The sequence below is a fragment of the Ambystoma mexicanum genome, chromosome 10 (assembly GCF_040938575.1).
Source record: "Ambystoma mexicanum isolate Mex_15411 chromosome 10, UKY_AmexF1_1, whole genome shotgun sequence".
Classification (NCBI taxonomy): Eukaryota; Metazoa; Chordata; class Amphibia; order Caudata; family Ambystomatidae; genus Ambystoma; species Ambystoma mexicanum.
In genome coordinates this window covers 1,280,786,944-1,280,807,060 of record NC_090932.1, presented here as the reverse complement: position 1 = coordinate 1,280,807,060, position 20,117 = coordinate 1,280,786,944, and the positions used below count along the sequence as shown (strand labels likewise).

At 45.8% G+C, this 20,117-nt stretch overlaps 1 protein-coding gene across 3 annotated transcripts in view; it reads right to left on the bottom strand.

Moving 5' to 3' along the window:
• Positions 1–20,117, bottom strand: part of NF2 (NF2, moesin-ezrin-radixin like (MERLIN) tumor suppressor) — an 855,245-nt gene that overhangs the window by 692,227 nt on the left and 142,901 nt on the right. For 2 of the 3 annotated variants that reach the window (XM_069619277.1, XM_069619276.1), the window contains exons 4-5: positions 5,424–5,507; positions 1,782–1,850 (exon numbers count right to left, since the gene is read on the bottom strand). In XM_069619277.1, coding sequence (XP_069475378.1) covers positions 1,782–1,850; positions 5,424–5,507 — 153 coding nt within the window. The remainder of the gene's footprint in view (positions 1–1,781; positions 1,851–5,423; positions 5,508–20,117) is intronic. The other variant, XM_069619278.1, reaches the window with a different exon arrangement.

Below are 20,117 nucleotides of genomic sequence, written 5' to 3'. Positions count from 1 at the left end.
AAGGGTCAATTTATTTTGCACTGGAAGGTTTAAAAAGTACTTACCAGTTTATGAATGATTTGTTAACCTTTGTTGTATTCCCCTATGTAATCATTTACACCAAACTCCGTATTGCTGTACCAGTGATAAATCAATGTCCACAGTGCCCTAGCTATTTAAGTCACCTGAGGGTGTAGGAAGTGTCTGTGTACCATCCCCAATGGGCATCATCTGATTTAGAGAAACAGAGTGTGTTTTGAAGTATACTATAAGTGTTACATGTGTTGCTCCCTTCAGAAGAAGGCTTATATAACTGACTGTTAAAATAATTGTTTAATCAAGAAACCTTGAGTATAAGTGTTTATTTGGAACACTGTCACTTTGAAACTCTGTGTTACAACCTTACAGCTCACATTGACCCCCCTTGAGATAAGCCTGGCTGCTCAGCCACACTACCAACCTGTGAAGTACAGACTTATACCAAAGGTTGAGTTTCTATTGCCAGGAGGACAAGGTTGCTGTATTATCCCAAAGGGTACTGCACACAATCTTGCCTAACACAGACACTGGGAATCCACCCCTTCAAGGGTCGCATGGCAGAGCGCACTGCTTCCCAAGAGTCACCTGCTTCCCCCAGTCGCTTTAACGAGCCGCTCCACACTCAAACATGGAACTTAGGCAGCTCTGGAGAACAGCAAAACATATTTATGTCAATCGACATATAAAAACATAATGTATTATTAATTAGATTAAACTTGTTCTAACTTTAGGCCAGACATGGTTTCTAAATACTAGATTATGACCATTATTGTCAACTTGCATGTTAACTTTAACAAAGTTGTGCACCTACTTATTGATGGATGCATTAATGCCCTCTTAATTAATGAGGTAAATCCTCAATTATTAATAGTGGCGTGTGGAATTGGTTCAATAAAATCAAATGCCTGAAATCACTGAAGCACATTAATGGGCAAGTGATAAATAGGTTTGACCCTAGAACGGACATTCTGCGACTAGAAAAATCAATAAATAAATCTACTGTGCCTAATTACAGATTGAAACAGATTGGGTTCAGTGTATGTATGCAAAAACGGAGATCTACATGAAAATCATTACTTGGGGATTGTAAGAAACATTTTGGACTAACTAATTGCACAGTAATATGGAGTGGGGGGGTCACGCTAGTCTGGAACACTTTCTGTGCCCCTTGCCCTATGCCAGGCTTTAAATGGAGGAAAATCAGAATGTGACAAATGTAGATTAGAACATATACATGTAGCATTACATGAAGAGATCAATACCATTTGCCCAATTCCACCAGCCTAGTATGCAACTGGGATGTCTCACCACTAAATAAGGACTAAAGAAAACAAACGTGCCAGCAAGCACCTTCCAGTCATTCTTTATACAGAAACTCTTACTGGGTATTAATAAACTTCCATAGGCTGACCACGGTCCACCCGAAATCAAGTGCCCACAATCCCAACTCCGGGGATCAAAGACATAAGATTTACCCTATACCACCTCAGTGACATCCTCATCTTGTCCTCCACCTACCTATGAGGCTGCTCCCCACCTACTATTCCCCCACCCGTTAGAGTCTAGACCATTTACAATCATTAAACAACCCACAACCAACACTGCTTAGGTTTTCTTTACACCGTCTCATCCTCCAAATTTCAACCATTTGTCCCAAAATCCAGTTTCGCACCTTCCATCCAGTTCACAATCTGCCCATATTCCCAATATACTCTGTCCTTCAATTTCTGAAGGACCAATCTTTGAGGATCTTCAATTCTTACCCTCTTTGGAAGGAGCTCTTCTTGTGCCAAGAATCCACGCTTGTGTACATTTGGGTCGTAATCTCCAAACTGAAATAGCGGCAAGGGAAAACATAAGCAGAGAAAGGCATTATTGAACAGTAAACGCTTCCTTCTCAGTTTGACATGCAAAGTGACAAAACTCACAGTAGTGGATTTGCTATTTGGCAATGCCTTTTAGTCAAAACACCATCTGAATCACGCAGATTAGTGTTTTGCTTTATTAAATTGGCATTGGTAATGAGAATGATATAATGCAGTTTCAGATTAAAAAAAGTACTGGTCTATGGCTCAACTGTCCGAGCTAGGCCCCTAAGTATTTTTCAAATTCAGAGTCATTGGGTTTCACACAAAAGCAGACCTATTGGAAACAAAAGACAGCTAGCAGCGAGGGAGGGAATGAGGTGTGAGCTAGCAGGCTAGCTGTGCCCATTCATTTTAATATCCATTATGTACATAAAGACAACTGCAGGAGGCTGCATAGGTCCTCGAAGCACGAGGGACCCAAAACACATGAGCAGACAGGAGAAATTAGCAACACAAAGAACTGGAGAAAAACAGTGATCCCAGGAAGCTGTGAAGATCAGACAAGTAGAGAAATGCGTGGAGGGTATAAAATGACCCATAAACAGTGAATGGGGTGAGAAAAAGGAAACCAGATATGCATAAGGAAAAAAGGGTTAACTGATAGGCAGGTGGAATGTGGCAAAGCAGACATTTAATATGTGCAATAGGAATGTGGAGAGGAATTGCACGTGCAAGAATTATCAAATCAAAAGATATATTGTGCTGTATTGGAAACACTGAACTCCAGAAGTTGGGGAAAGAGGGGTGCTGTTGCACGATGCATGTTCTGGTCACTCTGCTCCGAACGGACAGGAGGGGAATAATTTCTGGGCCATCCCGGGGCAGAAGTGATTGCCAAATGGCAGGTTCCAGAGCAGGAAGACCAGCGGCTAGCAGTGGTTGCGGATCGAGGCCTTGGACCCGAGAAAACCAGCTGAATTGCAGGAGAGGTACCAGCAGCCGGAATAGGGACAACATGGCCGCTGGCATGAAGACGCTGTGGTACAAAGGAGTAATAAGGAACTGGGAGATGCAGCTGGGTGAGTCTGACCCAACCGCCTGCTACCGTTCACGATCTAAAAGTGACACTCCCGGGCCCATGCAAATCCAAAACTGCAGGATCCTGTGGGTGCAAAGCAGCGGCTGGCAGTGGAGGCAGGATCGAGGTGTCAGACACGGGACTTCCGGCTGTATCAAAGGTGAAACACCTGCAGCAGGAGCGAGGACAGAAAGGCAGCCAGCTTGAAGACTCTGCAAAGGACTCGGGCAGTGCGGCGGAGGGAGCTGCTGCAGATCATGCCAGCGAGCGGCTGGGCTCCTGTTGATTGGGGGGGTGGTCAAAAGATGCTTCAAGTTGACGATTTATTGCTATACTTGGGGGACCCGAGGAGGACAGGTCTGAGGGCCATAGCTACTCGCAGCAGGCTAAGGATTAACTGGAGTAAATCCGTGATTGCTCCTGTAAAGGGGAGTAGGGACGCAATCCCAGAGGGCTGTCCCTTATATAGGGCAGAGAGATTGTTCACCTGCCTAGGTATTAGGATTCACGTAGACGAGGGACGCTTTCTTCAAGACAATCTAGATCCAGTCCTGGCTCGGTTGCAGGAAGATGCAAAGCGCTGGGCTACCCTGCCGTTGACCTTGGTGGGAACGGCCAACCTTTTTAAGATGGTGACTCTACCCCGGCTGTTATATCTATTGCAGAATACCCTAGTAAGAATACCCAAATCACTTTTTTAACAGAATAAACTTGATGCTCCAGGGCATTATGTGGGGCATGGCAGCCCTCGCATAGCGTTTAAATACCTTACTAACTTGGTGTGGGAGGATGGCTTGGGGGTACCTTACATACGCAAATATTATTGAGCGTCTCAGCTTTTGGTAGCTAATGAGCGGGTACACAGGGGGCCGGGTTGGCGCACACGAGATTGGAGATGGAGGCCACGAGCCCCAGGACTCTGGTGCAGGAGTTATATACGGTGGCCCGCGGGGGTGATGGGACTTGGGGGAGGAGGGGTGTCGGGACTACCTGTCAGCAGCCAATAGTGTCATAGAAGCCAGAGCAGCAGTCACGAAAGCTGTGGGTTACAGAGGGGTGATAACGGACGAATGCCAATATGGGAGAACCCGCACATACCCGAGGCACATAAGCTTGGAAAGCACGCTAGATGGACAGGCAAGGGTACAGTCACAGTGAGGGATGTCATTAAAGGGGGTGTGGTGGTGCCCTTCCCTGACCTTTGTGCAGTGCATGGATTGGGGGCCAGGGACCCTTCTATGTATATACGCTTATGACATGCATTACACAGCCAACTGGGAATGGACGTGAATATATCCTAGACCATACCCCACTGGAGGTTAATCTATTCTCAGGCCGCCTGGAAAAGAAGGAAATATCGGGCAGTTAACAACTTTAATGCACAAAGACCGGATTGGGTCCGAGCCAAATGGAAGCAGGACATAGTAGGACTGGAAGAAGAATGGATGGAGGCACAAATGGCCATCAGCGAAGTCAACAGGTCTATCAGACTTTCCTTGGTACAACTAAAGGTCTTTTACCAGGTTTATTACTCAAGAGTTAGCCTGCACAGGATAGGGCGGCCCGAATGTGCTATCTGTCTGAAGTGTAAGGGTGAGGATGGGTCCCTTTTTCCACATGATATGGACTTGACTCAGGATCAGGACATACTGGGACAAGATTTTACGCATATCATCCAGGCTGGAAGGGAGTGAGATCCTGAGGTGCACCCAACGTAACCCTATTGCATATCCTGGAGGAGGCACTAGACAACTGATCAGCATAGGCCTGGCTCTGGCAAGGATGGTCCTGGCCACCAAGTGGGGGGGTGGGTGACATGCCAACTGTGGCTGAATGGAGGGAAGGCATGGACCAGTGTAGGTCCCTAGAGGAGATGGTGTACCACCACAGAGGTAATCTTAGTAAGTTTCACAAGATCTGGGGGAAATGGGATGATCTCGGTTGATGATGGGCGGGGGTTGCGAACGGGCCTGGTGGGGGAGGGTGGCCACGGGGTGATTATGTATGGCCAGGCCAAATTAATGTGAATTTGGTATGAAACAATATTTGCCACGCTTTGGGATTCTGCTGTGTTCTTGTTTTTACTTGTTGTTTCTTTACCTAATAAACAGAGTTCTAAAAAATAAAAAAAAGGTTGGGGAAAGGGGACAATCTGAGATTGAGCCAGGAATCAGGAAAGGAGTTTCAAACAGCGAGGGCAGAAAAATGGAAGGATGATGTTCATTGAAAACTGTGGGACACTGGGCACTTATGTCAAAATATTATAGAGAAGAAAATAAAGGATGTGGCTTAGCATTGAAGTTTAATGAATACCCACATCGATATTACAGGACAGACAAAGAAAAGCATTTAAAGCTGCCACAATCCATCACCCATGATGGAACAACGAGGTAGGAAAAGGTAGAATTAAAGCACTGAAATGTTGACATTGAAACAAACGGAGGACACTCTTTTAAGGCTAAATAATTGACATAATGACGGTACATAATAAGTCTGATGTGAGGCTTTGCCCTCCATACCTTGGCTTGGACAGCATAGGATGCCAAGAGCACTGATGCTTCAGGGGGGCAAAATATTTTCTCATCTAAAATCTGCTTTTTAACCTGTGAAGAACAATGAGATAAAATGGAATAAGACTGCATATGGAAGAGCAGATTAGGCAAGCACAGACAGAGCAAGAAGCAGCAAACGGGGATGAGTGGAGCTAAGTACAGCAGGACAACAAGCAGGGGATAATTAACAGGGAGCATGTGTGTGAAGGAACCCGCATATAAAGTTAAATGAAGCAAACATACTGAAAGTGGACAAGAAAGGAAGCAAGTATGGGGTGCAGAAGTAATCCAGATGGGGAGGAAAGAGATCAGGTGTGGAAAAGGCAGGGTAAGGAATGGGTTAAGGAAAATTGGAAGCAACTGGGGAGAGAAGAGACGTTAGACAAAGTAGGGAAGAAGTATGAGTGAGGAGAAAGCAGATTAAAAGGCAGTAACGGGAGATGATTCTAGGAGAAGGAGTTGGATGAGCAGAAGCAAAGCAGAAGAGCAGCGGGAAAAAGGAGGGGAACATGTTGAGTGTTGAGGGTGAAAAGCGTTGAGTAGAGGTGAACGACAGAAGATGTAGAGAAGAATAGAATAAGCAGTATTGGGTGAGAAGAAATGTGAAGGAAAGAAGAGGAGAGCGAATGTTAAGAAAGAGGAAAATAGTACAGAGGAGAGTGGAGAAAGTAGGGGGAAAAGGAAGTAAGCTGCAAAGTGGTATATCGGGAGCATAGAAAGATCAAGGGTGAACAGAGAAAGTAGATGTGAGCAATAGAGGGAAGAGGGAAAGTGATATTGAGAGAGAAGAGCAAAACAAAAAGTAAGCTAGAAGGCGAGAGTAAAGGACAGATGAGAACAAAAGAAGACTGACTGCAAAGTGTTGCATTCTGCAGTCGTTTAAGTGGGAAGCTTTGACATTCTTCAGAATCACTGCTGTGCAAGTCTGAGCAAGCCCCATTCCACCTGCAGAACTCTAAACCTTGCGGTGTCTGCGACGGGGACTGCAAAGTGTTGCAGTCTGCCATACGGGGGCTGTGCGTTGGCGGTTAACAGTTGGTGTGGACGGTTACTAAGTACGAGCACAACATACAAAATCTGGAGGTGAGATTCTTTCAGATTTCTCTTATAACACACCGACTGTCTTAACGTTCTTAAGCTAACGGCTGTGTTTAATGCGAGGGAAGTAAAAACGCTACAATCTACGTAGGATAGAACAAACGCTTTCGGAAAAAGACATGCTTTGTAAACCACAGACAGGAAACAAAAAATAAATAAATAAATTGTACCTTCATCCAAACAAGGAACAATTACTATATTCTTTGCACAAGGCTCACCAAAGTCATATAGTTTAGTTTATTACTTATGTAGCGTGCCTAATCCAAGGGTATCTGGGCGCTTTTAGCTTACAAGGTCAGCATGTTGCAAATGTGACAAACAACAGTGTTACAGAATTACAAGGTCACTTAAATACACGTATAGCATGTTAAAAATGTTACCATCAGCAATATTATAACATTACAAGGTTACTTAATTACAAATGCAATACAATGCGCAAAAATTACAATAATACAGGCTTACCACTTACTGTGACCAGAATTCTGGGTACACGAGATAACGAGATGCAGCGACGGTGAAGAGTTAGAGGGTTCTAGTCAGCAGCTGACCAGGGTTACAGGTCAAGGACAGGCGTGCCTCATAAGATATTTGAGGTAACAGATATATACATTATGCTGTGTGGAGGAGGAGAGACCGATGAAGCCAGTTAAGTTACAGAGGCCGCTGAGCAAAGAGCCAGTCTTTTACTTTGGCTCTGAACAACCAGAAAGAGGGTTCCGCTCTGATGGCTGAGGGGAGAGAGTGCCAGCATTTAGCGGGAAGCACAGGGAAGCTGGAACCTCCTGCAGTTTTCCATTTATATTTCGGGACATTGAGGTAGAGGGATCTAGTGGGTCTAGTCGACAGTTTCCTTGAGAATTTGTCTATCAGTATTTTGGTGCAGTGTTAGATGAGCATGAGTGAGGACTAGTGAGCGTAAGGTGATTCTGTCGCGCACCGGTAGCCATTGCACTTCACGTCTGAATGTTGAGATGTGAATAGAGAAAGGAATATTCATTGCTGATCTTAGGGCATTATTCTGGAGGACTTGTCTATTTAGGTTCTGTGCTGAAGAGCCTAGGAATAGGGCGTTACAATAATCCAACTTTGAAAGGATCAGAGCTCTGGCTAGCGTAATGCAGCTGTTGGTGGATACGTAAGGTTTGCATGCATTAATGAGTTTGTTGGTTTAGGTTGTAGCTGAGGTTGTGGTTTTAACATTTTTTTTCCCCAGAGATAGGCTGGAATCCAGGTAGAACCCTAGCGTTTTAACCTCGCTGGCAACTGTGATGGTGTTCCCATCGATATTAAAAGCTTTGTAACGTTTGTCCAATTTGTTGAGCAGAACTTGTGAGCCAATGACCAGAATCTCGGTCTTATCATTTAGACAAAGGCTATGGGCGGCCATCCAGGCTTGGATTTCAAGGTAGACGTCATTTATCATTTTTGAATCTTTAACATAGCAACCAGAGAGCGTGATGAGGACCTGAGTGTCGACAACATGGGTGTCACATACACAAATTATGCTGACAAGACGATCAAAGAGTAGCTTTGTAAAGATGTTAGAGCGTGGGCGATATGCAGGATCCCAGAGGGACTCCACAAGGGATGGTTGCTGGGGGAGAAGATGCTGAGGGTGCAAAGATCCTTGCTGTTCTGTTTGACAAGAAGGATTGGATCCAGCTAGCAGCATTCGAGGAGAAAGCTGCAGCTGATGTTAAATGTTTAGTTAAAATTTGATGGTCGACCAGATCAAACGCAGCCGAGAAATCTATAAGTAGGAGGATAGCAAGCTTGCCCTGGTCTTTGGTTTAATCCATTTGGATCTTTAGGTCTAGAAGCGCGGTTTCAGTCCCGTGTCTGGGTCTGAAGCAGGATTGTTAATGGCCTAGTATGTTGTTATCTTCCAAGTGTTTTTGAATTTGGACGTAGGTTGCTCGGTCTAGAAGTTTTAGAAGAAATGGTACACAATTTATCATTCAGACATAGTCGTTAAGTGTACGTTGCAGGTCTGATATGCAGCAAAGAATGCAATACAATGTGAGCAGCGTAGATATCGTGCCGATAGAAGTTGTAAGCAATAGTATACGAATTAATACATTAAAGACAGCATAACGTTGTACATGTGTATACATAGAGGCATACATATAGTTGAGTCAATAGCGTGCATGTATTGGCAGCGTGGGAGGTGCTGCACGTGAGGTGAAAGTTTGTCACTGGCTCGTTATGGAGAGGCTGTGATGTGCAGAAAGTATTACCTTTAGTTTGAGAAATTGGCAAAGAGTCTAGCCCTGGGCTCTGGACCGCTCTGGACAGCCTCGGACAGGCATTGCCCTTGGTGTAGGCCCTTCGTGTGGGAGGCCCGGCTATCGCCTTCCGGTTGCACGAGAGTGCGGTAATGGCATGCAGCAGCCAATCCGCTCGTGTACACGTTGCTTAGCAATGGTAAATAAAAACAAATGCGTGCTGTGCCATTTTACTGGGTAGGCTCCTCGTGGGTAATGGATTCCCGATCCACATATGTTGCTGGGTCAAATACGGAAACGAATTTGGGCAGCTCCGGATTTGGAGAGAAGTGGCAGCGGTGGATTGAAGCTTACCCGCATGGATCAGGGGCTCGATGGTGCCGGCCTGCTGCGTGTGCGGAAAGCTGATCCCAGGTCCTTGGGATAGCCGGATGGCTGAGAAAGGCTCCTGCCTCTTGGTGGGAGAACTGGACTTAGTACTTGTCAGAGTTGCATGATAAGCTGACAATGGGCTGAAGTACGGGCAATAAGTTGTCAATACTTATGTTGCGCTTATTTCTGGACAGGGTTTGAGGAGCGATGGTCATATTGGTATTGATGCAGGTATTCTCTTGTATGGAGAAGGTTATGCAATGGTGGTCAGACCACGCACACAGTGGATTGTGGTGGTGCAGTTATGGTCTGCCACCCAATCCAAGGTTCTACCATTGATGTGAGTAGGTTCAATAATGCAGATCTGGAATCCTGATTGAGTAATCGTTTTTTCAAGGTTGGTGGCATTTATGTCTTTGGGGTCGTGGAGACCTAAATTCATATCTCCTAACAGGATAATTTGTGATCCAGGTTTGGTGTTTTGGGTCAAGAGGAGTGTAATGTCTTCCTCAAAGGAGGAAGTGGGGGCCGATAGATGAGATGGAGTAGGAGGGTGCCGGAGGCTGTGAGATTGAGTTTGACTGAGAGGAGTTCTGCTGATGGGAGTGGAGTGCTGGAAAATTCTCTAAGGCACAGTTGAGATTTGGCAATGAAAGTCAAACCACCCCCTTTACCAGAGGTTCGGTCTGCTCTGATAATTGTGTAATTGTATGGGAGGGCTAGAGATAAGGTGGGACCTGCAGCTGGGAATAACCAAGTTTCTCTAATGGTCGTATAGAAAACAGGAAGAGATCCTGTGAACTTAAAGCGGATGCAAACGCAGAATAATACACAATGGTTAATTCTTAAGCACAGCGCTAGGAGTAGTGGTTACCCCGGTATACTATATAGTGGGATGCTGAGCAGCATGGGCGGGGTGGTAGGCTAACAGCAGCTTAATAGTTGAGCGAGGGCAGAACTAGCCAGAAAGAAACAATACAGTAGGTTAGGCGTCAAAGTGGGGCACAGCGTGGACAGCGGGGTGGGTACGGGTGGCCTTATGGTACTTGGGCCTTGCTGAGAGGCACATTATCTAGTTGTTGCACTATATCAGAGGAGCAGTATGACAAGATGAGTGTGCAGAGTAGTACAATCATAGGCATACAGGCAAAATGAATGATTAAGTACAGGCAATACAAGGTAACCGGTACAAAGTACGGCTGACATTGTGTAAGCCCTGGCAACAGGCGGAGTACATATGAAAGAAGGGGGCGTACGTATGAACGTCGGTTTAGTTAAGGTGGAGGTTAAGGTGAAAGGCTCCAGGGAGAGTTTGTAGGTCGTTCATAGATGAGCAGATTTGTTAGAAATGCTTACCGAGGCAGTGAAGGTGGGTAGGAGTCAGGGGGTGTAGCTGGCAGAGACGTGCCCTGCGGCTCCGATGCGGCAAAGACAGGCGAATGGCCTTATGTATATAGCAGAGGCCGGCTAACGTCATCCGGTAGAGGTGTTCTGGGTAAAAGCTGAATGCTGGCCTCGTCTTATATAGCCTTGCCTTATATAGCCTTGCCTTACAAACGACTCAAACAACTAATTCAATTATAGACTCTGATGTTGGGATCTGTAATTGACCTTAACAAAGGAATTGACATTTCCGGTCGGGTTTTACAAGATGTGGAAAGGCAAGCGAGCATGTCTCTCTGATGCTTGTCCCAGCCTTGTAGATGCAATTCAGGCAACAGAAGGTATTTCGTCCAGATTGAGTGCTTCCCCAAACCTTTTCAATGCTCTTGAGGGAGGTGAAACAAGTGACGCGAATCAAGATGACATCTCCTATGAGACATCAAGTGAGGGAGACCATTCAGGATTGCCTTTTCAACAAGAGTTGGAGTTATTGCAGGATGCTATACCAAGCTCTAACAGCCCTTTAGTAGCACTAAATATAGTGCTACAATCATTCATACACCTTTACGACAATGTTATTTTAGAAGTAAGAGAAAATTCCACAATTCTTAAACAATTAAAGGCATCTTTTAGAAAAGATAAACTGTATTTTAAACTCCAGATTTAAGGCAATTGAACAACAGCTAATGAAGCTTCTCTTGACTAATTCCAGTTCAACTGACAAAAGAAGCAGAAACAGTCAGAAAGCCTGGTCGAAAATATGGTGCATTTTGAGGCTAGAAGGACAAAATCATGCAAGCTTAAAAAAAACAAAAAGCATAAAAAGGTTGTGCCAGCCCCAAGAATACAGGTTCCATAAAGTTCTTAAGGTCTCTGCTAAGAGGGTTACATAAAAGAGAACCCTTCTGAGAAATCTGCTATAGTTCTTGATTCTGAAACAACTATTATCGCTGTCAAACAACAGGGTGAAGAGCAGGTGCTTTGCCATGCCAGGAAGGGGGCTGTTGCTACTGCCAACCAGCAGGACATGCGAGAAGTTGCAACAGTCTTGCGTATTAGCACTTTTTTGAGAGATGCAATGAAGAAAAGAATTTAAAAAATTTTTTAAAAAGGGAGGAATCATAAGATTTTTTTAAAGCACCAAGTACAGATGTAGAGAGTGTCTCAGACACTATTGAATGACTGAACATCGAGGTGACACGCAAGATCAGCGCTCTATTTTCGTACCGAATACAGTTAATGAAAGCAGACAACATTCAGTGGACAAGGCACTAAGAGCCAGGAAAGACATTGAAGGTCAGCATGTGTCTAAGGTCTCCATTTTGCAACACCCTGTGGACAAACCTAACATTAACCACACAATGAGTACTACAAGTGCTAAACGAGAACAGCCACGCCTCATCATATTTGAAACATTGTTCGAGGGGGAAAGACATGTTCCCCTCAACAGGACTAGAATTATGTCAATCTTTGCTACAATTTCAACTCCAACTTCGATCTCTTCTTTGGATATTAGTTTTGTTCATGTTTGATTGGGCGTATCCGGGGAAGTGTGCTGGTCATTTTTATTCTGAATTGGTAGGAAACCTGGTACACACCAAGTATGATGAATTCCTTTTAAGAGGATTACAAAGTTACTTTGATAGGGCTTTATAAGAGGAACCTAAATTCCTTAGGCCTGTGTTGGAGTACACAAACATTAAACGTTGAATAACTAATGAAGGGCAGAGGCAGGTGTGCTTTGGTAACGACACACTTAAGTGGAGTTGGTGGACATCGTCACTCCCCACAAAAACAGGTCATAGACCAGGGTTCTGAAAGTAACAAATCTAGATTACTATGTTGGAGCTCAAGAGGATATACGTTTTTTGGGTTCCCAAATGAGTGTTAGGTTCAACACGTATGACATAATCTTACTCCAATCCAAGAGTCATGGTTTAGTGCAAGTCCCGTAATAGAGGACTATTATATAGCCATGAAGAGTGCTAAAAAGGGTCAGAAAGGCAGACCCTTTGGTGGTATGGTCACTGCCATAATAAATGAGAATGGAAGGTTTATCGATAAGATTAAAACTACCATAGAAGTAGTCTTGGTGATAGATGTTATAGATAAACATAGTATAAGAGAAGACATACCCAAATTTTCAACATCTATTATAATCCAGTTCAAACGCCTTTGGAAGATGCAATCAATGAGCTTGAAAACATCCTGGTCATATAGTCGGGTGGGTTTGAATCCAACCCCATAATCCTAGGAGGTGCGACTTCAACTCTACCTGTCCGGCGATTGAGGGATTCGAGGAAGAGCATAAAATCCTCAATGTAAATGATGCAACGATTCAGGGTAAAAAAGACGAAATGGCTCCATTTGGGCAACGTTCCTGGGTAGGTGGGGTTTCTTTCAAGTTAGCTTGCTTTTTAAAAAAGGACTGTTTCCTGATTCAACCTGGATTGGAAGACTTTCTGCCTCAGCAATAGATTAAGTCTACCTTTTGAACCTGACAGAAAACAGTGTAAAATTTTCTTGGTGATGAAGACAATCGCCAATGACCATGCCATGTTAGACTTAGTGTTTGAGCATTCTCCAAGAGCTGATGAAACATCAGAACAGGGGTGCAGCAATTTGATAACAAATACTGCAGGAAACAGAGTGTCTCAGGTGTCTTAAAACAGTGGTAAAGTAAATTTGAGTTTATCGAAATGGTGGAGTGACCTATCAGAGTGAGAAAGCTACATGCACGTCTGCTGTGGCGTTCCACTCTCTTTTAGACAGGTTATTAACAACTCCTCTTATGAGAAGAGTGCTGGACAGAAAGAGTCTCCATTAGCAACAGTTAGTATAAGTACATTCCATAATCAATTTTAGGATATGGCAACTTGGCTTAGACTGAAGAAAAACTAGTCTAGATAAAAACCAAGGCCTGGTTAGAAAAAAAAAAAAAGAAAAAAAAAAAGGAATGCAAAAGAATAAAACAGAAATTAAAAGTTTGGCTTAAATATCATAGATTGAAAAATTACATTGAGGCTAATCAGAAATCTCTTGAATACATCACAAATTTGGTGGACTTTAAATAACAAAGACGCTAAACAACCTAGTAGTCGATCAACCTGTGTGGCGGAGGGGAACTGGATAAGGCATTTTACTGAATGTATGGCTCACACACCATAGATTTGTGTTATGGGGCGCTGGTTTTACAGGTTCGAGACTTACGATATAGATCTATTAAAACTAAAGAAATCTTGTTCCTGTGGAACAGATGGAATAACCAATGGGTTATCGCGTAACAACAGCAAGTTATGGGCTGATATTCTTGTTCGATGTTTTACGCAAGTAGTCCAAGAAGTAATTCCATTGAAATGAGAATTTATAACCCGCCTGTACACAAGCGTTTCTAGGCGCGACAAGACAAGGAGGGGGACAGAGGGATGAGAAAACAATGATCTTAATAGGCCTTGTGTCATTCAGACGGTGCAAGTGCGGCAAGGAGGGATGGGTGGTGGGGAGAGAAAAGTACAGGTAACTAAGTGCTGCCGGAGGGTGGCTCATAAGTGCAGAGAGACAGGGGACTGTATGGTTGCAGATACAGACCCTTAAGTGCTGAGGGAGCCCAGAGGCAGTGCAAGGGCAACTGGACATGCAGGAGCCTGGACCCTAGTTTCAGTGGGTGGACAGGTGACCAGTGTGCGGAGCAGTCAGGGACATCAGCAAGGGAGAGGAAGAGAGAAAACGGAAGCGAAAAGGAAGGTCTTCTGTTGCTTCCGGAACCAGAGCTGGTTCTGCTCAAGTTTGCGAGAGGCAGGGAGGCTGTTCCAGAGGGAGGCCCCACAAGAGGAAACATCTAACCCCCACTCACTGCTTGGAGAAGGGTCTGACCCTCAGAGTTGGAGGTGGATGAGCGGAGGGCTCAAGAAGGAAGATGTTTAGGAAGAGAAAGTTGGAGGTAGTGCGGTCCCAGGCCCCAGAAAGCCTTGTGGACGATGCAAAGGGTCTTGAACTTGAACCTCGCAGCCACAGGGAACTAGTGGAGAGATTTCACAGCAGGAGCGATACGATCCGTGGGCTTGAGGCCAGGGACAAGTCTTGCAGTCCTTTTCTGGATAAGTTGGAAAGGTCAAAGAGTAGAGACAGGCAGATTTAGAAAGAGGCTGTTGCAATAGTCCAGCCTAGAGAGGAACAGGGCTCTGGAGACTGTGAGCCTCTGGAGGAAGGTGAGAAAAGGCAGAATACCTCTGAGGAGGCGCAGCCGATAGTGTGACTTCTTAGAGACGGCAGAAATGTGAGGAGAGAAGAAGGACAGGGTGGAATCGAAGATAACACCAAGATTCTTAGCCTCACAGGAAGAGGGCCCAGGGTGGGGATGGAGAGAGAGAAGAGAGAGAAGAGAGTAGAGAGAGAAGAGAGAGAGAAGAGAGAAGAGAGGAGAGAAGAGAGAGAGAAAGAGAGAGAAAGAGAAGAGAGAGAGAAAGAGAGAGAAAGAGAGAGAAAGAGAGAGAGAGAAGGAGAGAGAAGGAGAGAGAAAGAGAGAGAAAGAGAGAGAAGGAGAGAGAGAGAAAGAGAGAGAGAGAAAGAGAAAGAGAGAAAGAGAAAGAGAGAGAAAGAGAGAGAAAGAGAGAGAGAAAGAGAGAGAGAAAGAGAGAGAGAAAGAGAAAGAGAGAGAAAGAGAGAAAGAGAGAGAGAGAAAGAGAGAGAGAGAAAGAGAAAGAGAGAGAGAAAAGGAGGGAGCAGGTGTCCCGATGAGGAGGATCTCAGACTTTCTGGCATTAAGGCAGAGATAATTGGCGGCCCACTGTTCCTGAACTGCGGCCAGACAGCCTGGAATGAGAGAAGCAGCAGAGGTGGCCGAGGGGAGCCTGAAGGGCTGTGTGTCATCCGTATAACAGTAAAGTGAGAGCAGAATGTAGTGATGCAGTGGGCTAGAGGTGCCAGGTAAGGGTTGAAAGGCAGAGGAGAATGGTTAGATCCCTGGGGAACACCACAAGTAGAAGGAGAGATAGAAGAGAGGAATAACCCAAGTTGGACCTGGGAGCGGCGGTCAGTGAGAAAGGAGGTCAACCAGGTCAGGGCCTGACCAGAGATACCCAGGTTGTCGTAGAGGCAACCAACAGAATCAGTATGCAGATTAAGCTGTGAGATGGCGAGATTTCCAAGGAGTTTGCCCAGGAAAAGAGTGATGGAGATCTGGAGATAGTTTGCTAGAGAGGAAGGATCGGCAGAGGGCTTCTTAAGAAGGGGGTGCACAAGGGAGTGCTTAAGGGGGGGTGGGAGGGAAGGTTCAAGTGGCAAAAGAGTGATTGCAGAAATCAGCCAAAACTGGAACAAGGGTGTCGATATGGTCCTTGATGATTCTGGATGAGCGGGGGAGAACCTGCTTTGACGAGACTTTCATAGATCGGACTTGTCTAGAAACATCGTCGGGGTGAACAGGCGAAAGGGGGAGAAAGGAGGAGGAGAAACAGCAGAAGTGGGGCGGAGTGGTGGAAGAGGAGGTAGATGAAGTGAGAGTGGACAGTATGTCCTGAGATTTAGTGGTGAAATGAGAAGCCAGACCCGTGCAGAGGACCTGGGAGGGAACAGGAGAGGTAGAGAGTGCAACCGGATTGGCAAACTCCTTGCAGATTTTGCAAAGTTCGGCTGAGTTGTTAGAGGCCGCAGAGATGCGGGCTTGGATGTAGGCTCTCTTCTTAGAGAGGACAGAGAGTCTGTACTGCCTTTGGAGCAGGCAGCAGGCCAGTTTGTAAGAGGGTGCACTTGATGCCCTCCACTTCCTCTCAGCCGCCCTACATTTGTGTTTAAGGGTGGCAAGGTCGGAATCGTACCAAGAGTTGCACTTGGATGTGGGCTTCAAATGGATCCACATGACAAGGGCAAGGACATCAAGAGTGTTAGAGATAAAGAGATGAATGTTCGATAGGGCTGTGGCAGAGTGTGAGTCAGCCAAAGGTGTAGAGAAGGAGAGAAAGTAGCTGTGAAACATGCTTCATGGGCCGGATGGCAGAAAAGGTGGGTGGCGGGGCTGGGGTCGGCTTGACCTGAAGTGTAGAGAGAAAGGTGGGAGGAAATAAAGTGGTCACTCCAAGAGAGAGGAGTGGTGAGAGGGGGAGGTCTGAAGCGATCAAAACATATATATACATATATATATAATACATTACTCACCGTAATCGTATTTCTGATGCTTGTATCTGCTTAGATTCACATGCTGTGCATAGGCCGACATCTAGTGGATGCTGCAGAGTATTACAGTTTGTTTTTCGAAACTCGAAAATGGGCGTCGACACAGGGCGTGCCGGTAATACTATCCCTAGTGTGACGTCCACTGTACCCATGATCCCTCACGCGTCTAGGACCCTCAGATTGTATTTTTTCTGACATGAGGTAGCATGAGGAGAAGCGCGAGTACAGATGATCCAAGCAGATAGAAGATAGATAAGATATGACTACAAGCATCCATTCGCCTTCTCTCAGAGGAGAGGACGGGTGGGTCGCATGTGAATCTAAGCAGATACAAGCATCAGAAATACGATTACGGTGAGTAATGTATCCCTTCTGAGGCTTGTGGAATCTGCTTAGATCACATGCTGTGCATAGATTAGCGAGCAGTGTTAGAAGGAGGTGGGATTTGAGAAGGGTCATGAGCAAATAAATGTCTTAGAACCGCTTGTCCCACTTGAGTGTCTGTCTTGGAATGGGTGTCAATGCAGTAGTGCTGAGTAAAAGTGTGAATAGAGCTCCAAGTAGCTGCTTTGCAAATGGTGTCAAGGGGAACATTTGCAATGAAAGCCAGAGTGGCCCCAATGCCTCTTGTCGAGTGGGCTCTGGGCGTAAAAGGCAAAGTTTTGTCAGAAAGAGAGTAACACAACTGTTGACAATCCACTTGGAGATGGCACCCTTAGAGACGCGATCTCCCTCTTTGCCTGTGGCTACGGAGACAAACAGTTGATCTGTTTTCCTAAGCGGTCTGGTCTTGTTTACGTAGTAAAGGACCGCCCTACGTACATCTAGGGTGTGTAGTTTAACCTCAGCCGAGCTTTGTGGGTTTTGGAAGAAAGCCGGAAGCTCGATGGACTGGTTTACATGGAATTTAGAAATAAACTTAGGTGAGAACCTAGGGTGTGTCCGTAAAACCAGCTTATCCTTATGAATAGTAAAGAAAGGATCCTGCACTGAGAGCCTGAATTTCACTGACCCTTCTTATGGATGTAATGGCTACTAAGAAGGCAGTCTTATAGGTCAGGTGTTTGAGACTTGTCTTATGCATAGGCTCGAATGGGGGGCCCATAAGTTTAGTTAGCACCACGTTCAGGTCCCATCCTGGTGGTGGGTTAGATATAGGAGGATGAAGTCTCTTTACTCCTTCCATGAAGGCTTTAACCACGGGTACCTTCCACCACGACACCTTGCTATGTGAGATGGTGTACGCTAACAGTGCTGCCAGGTGTACCTTTAGTGAGTTGAAAACCAACCCTGCGTCCAGCAGGTGGAGCATGTATGTCACGATTGTGGAAGGAGTGCAATCAGCTGGGTCGATTTGTTTATTCTGGCACCAGATAACAAATCTCTTCCATTTGTCGAAGTAGCATTGCCTCGTGTTCGGTTTCCTAGACTCTTTTAGGATGTCCATACACCTCTGTGGTAAATTGAGATGTCCAAATCCTATGACCTCAGGAGCCATGCTGCTAGGTTCATGGAGTTGGGTAGAGGATGCACCTTCTGACCTTGGTGCTGGGACAAAAGATTGTCCCAGCCCGGGAGTTTGATGGGATTGAACACCGAGAGTCTGCATAGGTGTGGAAACCACGGTTGTCTCGCACACATGGGAGCAACTAGGACGAGCGTCATCGACTCTCTGTTCATCTTGTTCACCACCTTCCTGATGAGGAGTTGGTGGAAAAGCGTATGCAAACATCCCTGACCAGTTCATCCACAGGGCGTTCCCCAGGGAGTCTGGTTGGGGAAACCTGGATGCGAATCCTGGGCACTGTCTGTTTTCGCTTGTGGCGAATAGGTCTATAGTAGGGAAACCCCACAGAGAAGAGATCTTCTACGATTTCTCTGTGTAGACACCATTTGTGTTCCTCCGGAAGGGGATCTCTGCTCAAAGCGTCCGCTAGAGAATTGAGATCCCCTGGAACATGTTGAGATGACAGAAAGATGTTCCGTCTGAGTGCCCATATCCAAATTTTCTGGGCAAGTCTGGACAGATTTGGCGAACGAGTCCCTCCTTGCTTGTTAAGGTAGAACATGGCTGTTGTGCTGTTCGTCCTGATCTGTACCGGGAGAGGCTTGAAGTGCTCTGAAAACTGCCAGAAGCTCTAGCAGGTTGATGTGATTCTTGGCCACTGTGTGAGACCAGAGACCCTGAGCTGTGTGGTGGAGATGGTGAGCTCCCCATCCTGTCAGGCATGCGTCCGTCGTGACTACCGCCCGTATCTCGGGATCGTAAAAGGGTTTCCCCTTGGATAGATTGTCTCTTGTCCACCAGTGGAGGCTTTGTACAAGTGTTGGCGAAACGACCACTAGATCGTCCTACTGACCACTTGCCTGAGACCACAGTTTCGCCAACCATTCTTGCATGGGACGCATGCGCAGGCGCGCGTGGTGGACCAAGTAAATACATGACGCCATCATGCCCAGCAAACGCATTGCTTTGCATACTGTTATCTGGCGACCGGTATGATATTGCAGAATTTGCAGTAGTATATTCCAAATTATTTCCTCTGAAGGAAAAGCCAACCCCTCTTGAGTATTTAGAACAGCTCCTAGGAACTGCTTGGAGGTGCTGGGCACCAGACTTGATTTTTTCTCGTTTATGGAGAAGCACAATTCGAAGAGGAGGTTGATAGTTCTTTGAATGCTTGTCCTGCAAATTACTGGGGTCTCCCCCGTGATGAGCCAGTCGTCCAGATAAGGGTACACTGGGATTGCCTCCCTGCGTAAGTGTGCCGCCGCCACCGCCAGTACCTTGGTGAATACCTTATGGAGCCGAGGCTATCCCAAAGGACAGTACCTTGAACTGGTAGTGCTGACTGTCCACCTTGAAGCGCAGATATTTTCTGTGCGCTCCCCCTTTTTTAGGAGGGGAATTACCTCTTGGAGAGTAGTCATGCGAAATTTTTGGGGCTTGACATACTTGTTTGCAGGCCGTAAGTCCAATACGGGGTGCATTGTCAAATCTTTTTTTGGCACAAGGAAGTAAGTTGAATAAATACCCTTGTTTACCTGGTGTCCCGGGACGAGTTCTATCGCGTCCTTTGTGAGAAGATTTTCGATCTCTTCAAGTAGGATCTTCTGGTGGTCTAAGGAGTGTATTCTTTGTCGTGGAGGGTGGTTTCGGGGACGCTCTAGGAGTTCTATGCAGTATCCTGCGGACACTGTGGACAGCATCCATCTGTCTGATGTGATGTGATGTGATCCCTTCCCAAGCTTGGGTGAAGATGGAAATGCGTCCCCCCTACTGGGGATGCGTGAGAAGGGACCCTGAACGGAGCGTCACTGTTTTGGTGGAGGCGTGACCCCTCCTTTATTGGGACTGCCTCTACCCCTACCACAACCTCTTTTGTTACCCCTGCCATAACTCTGGGTAGAC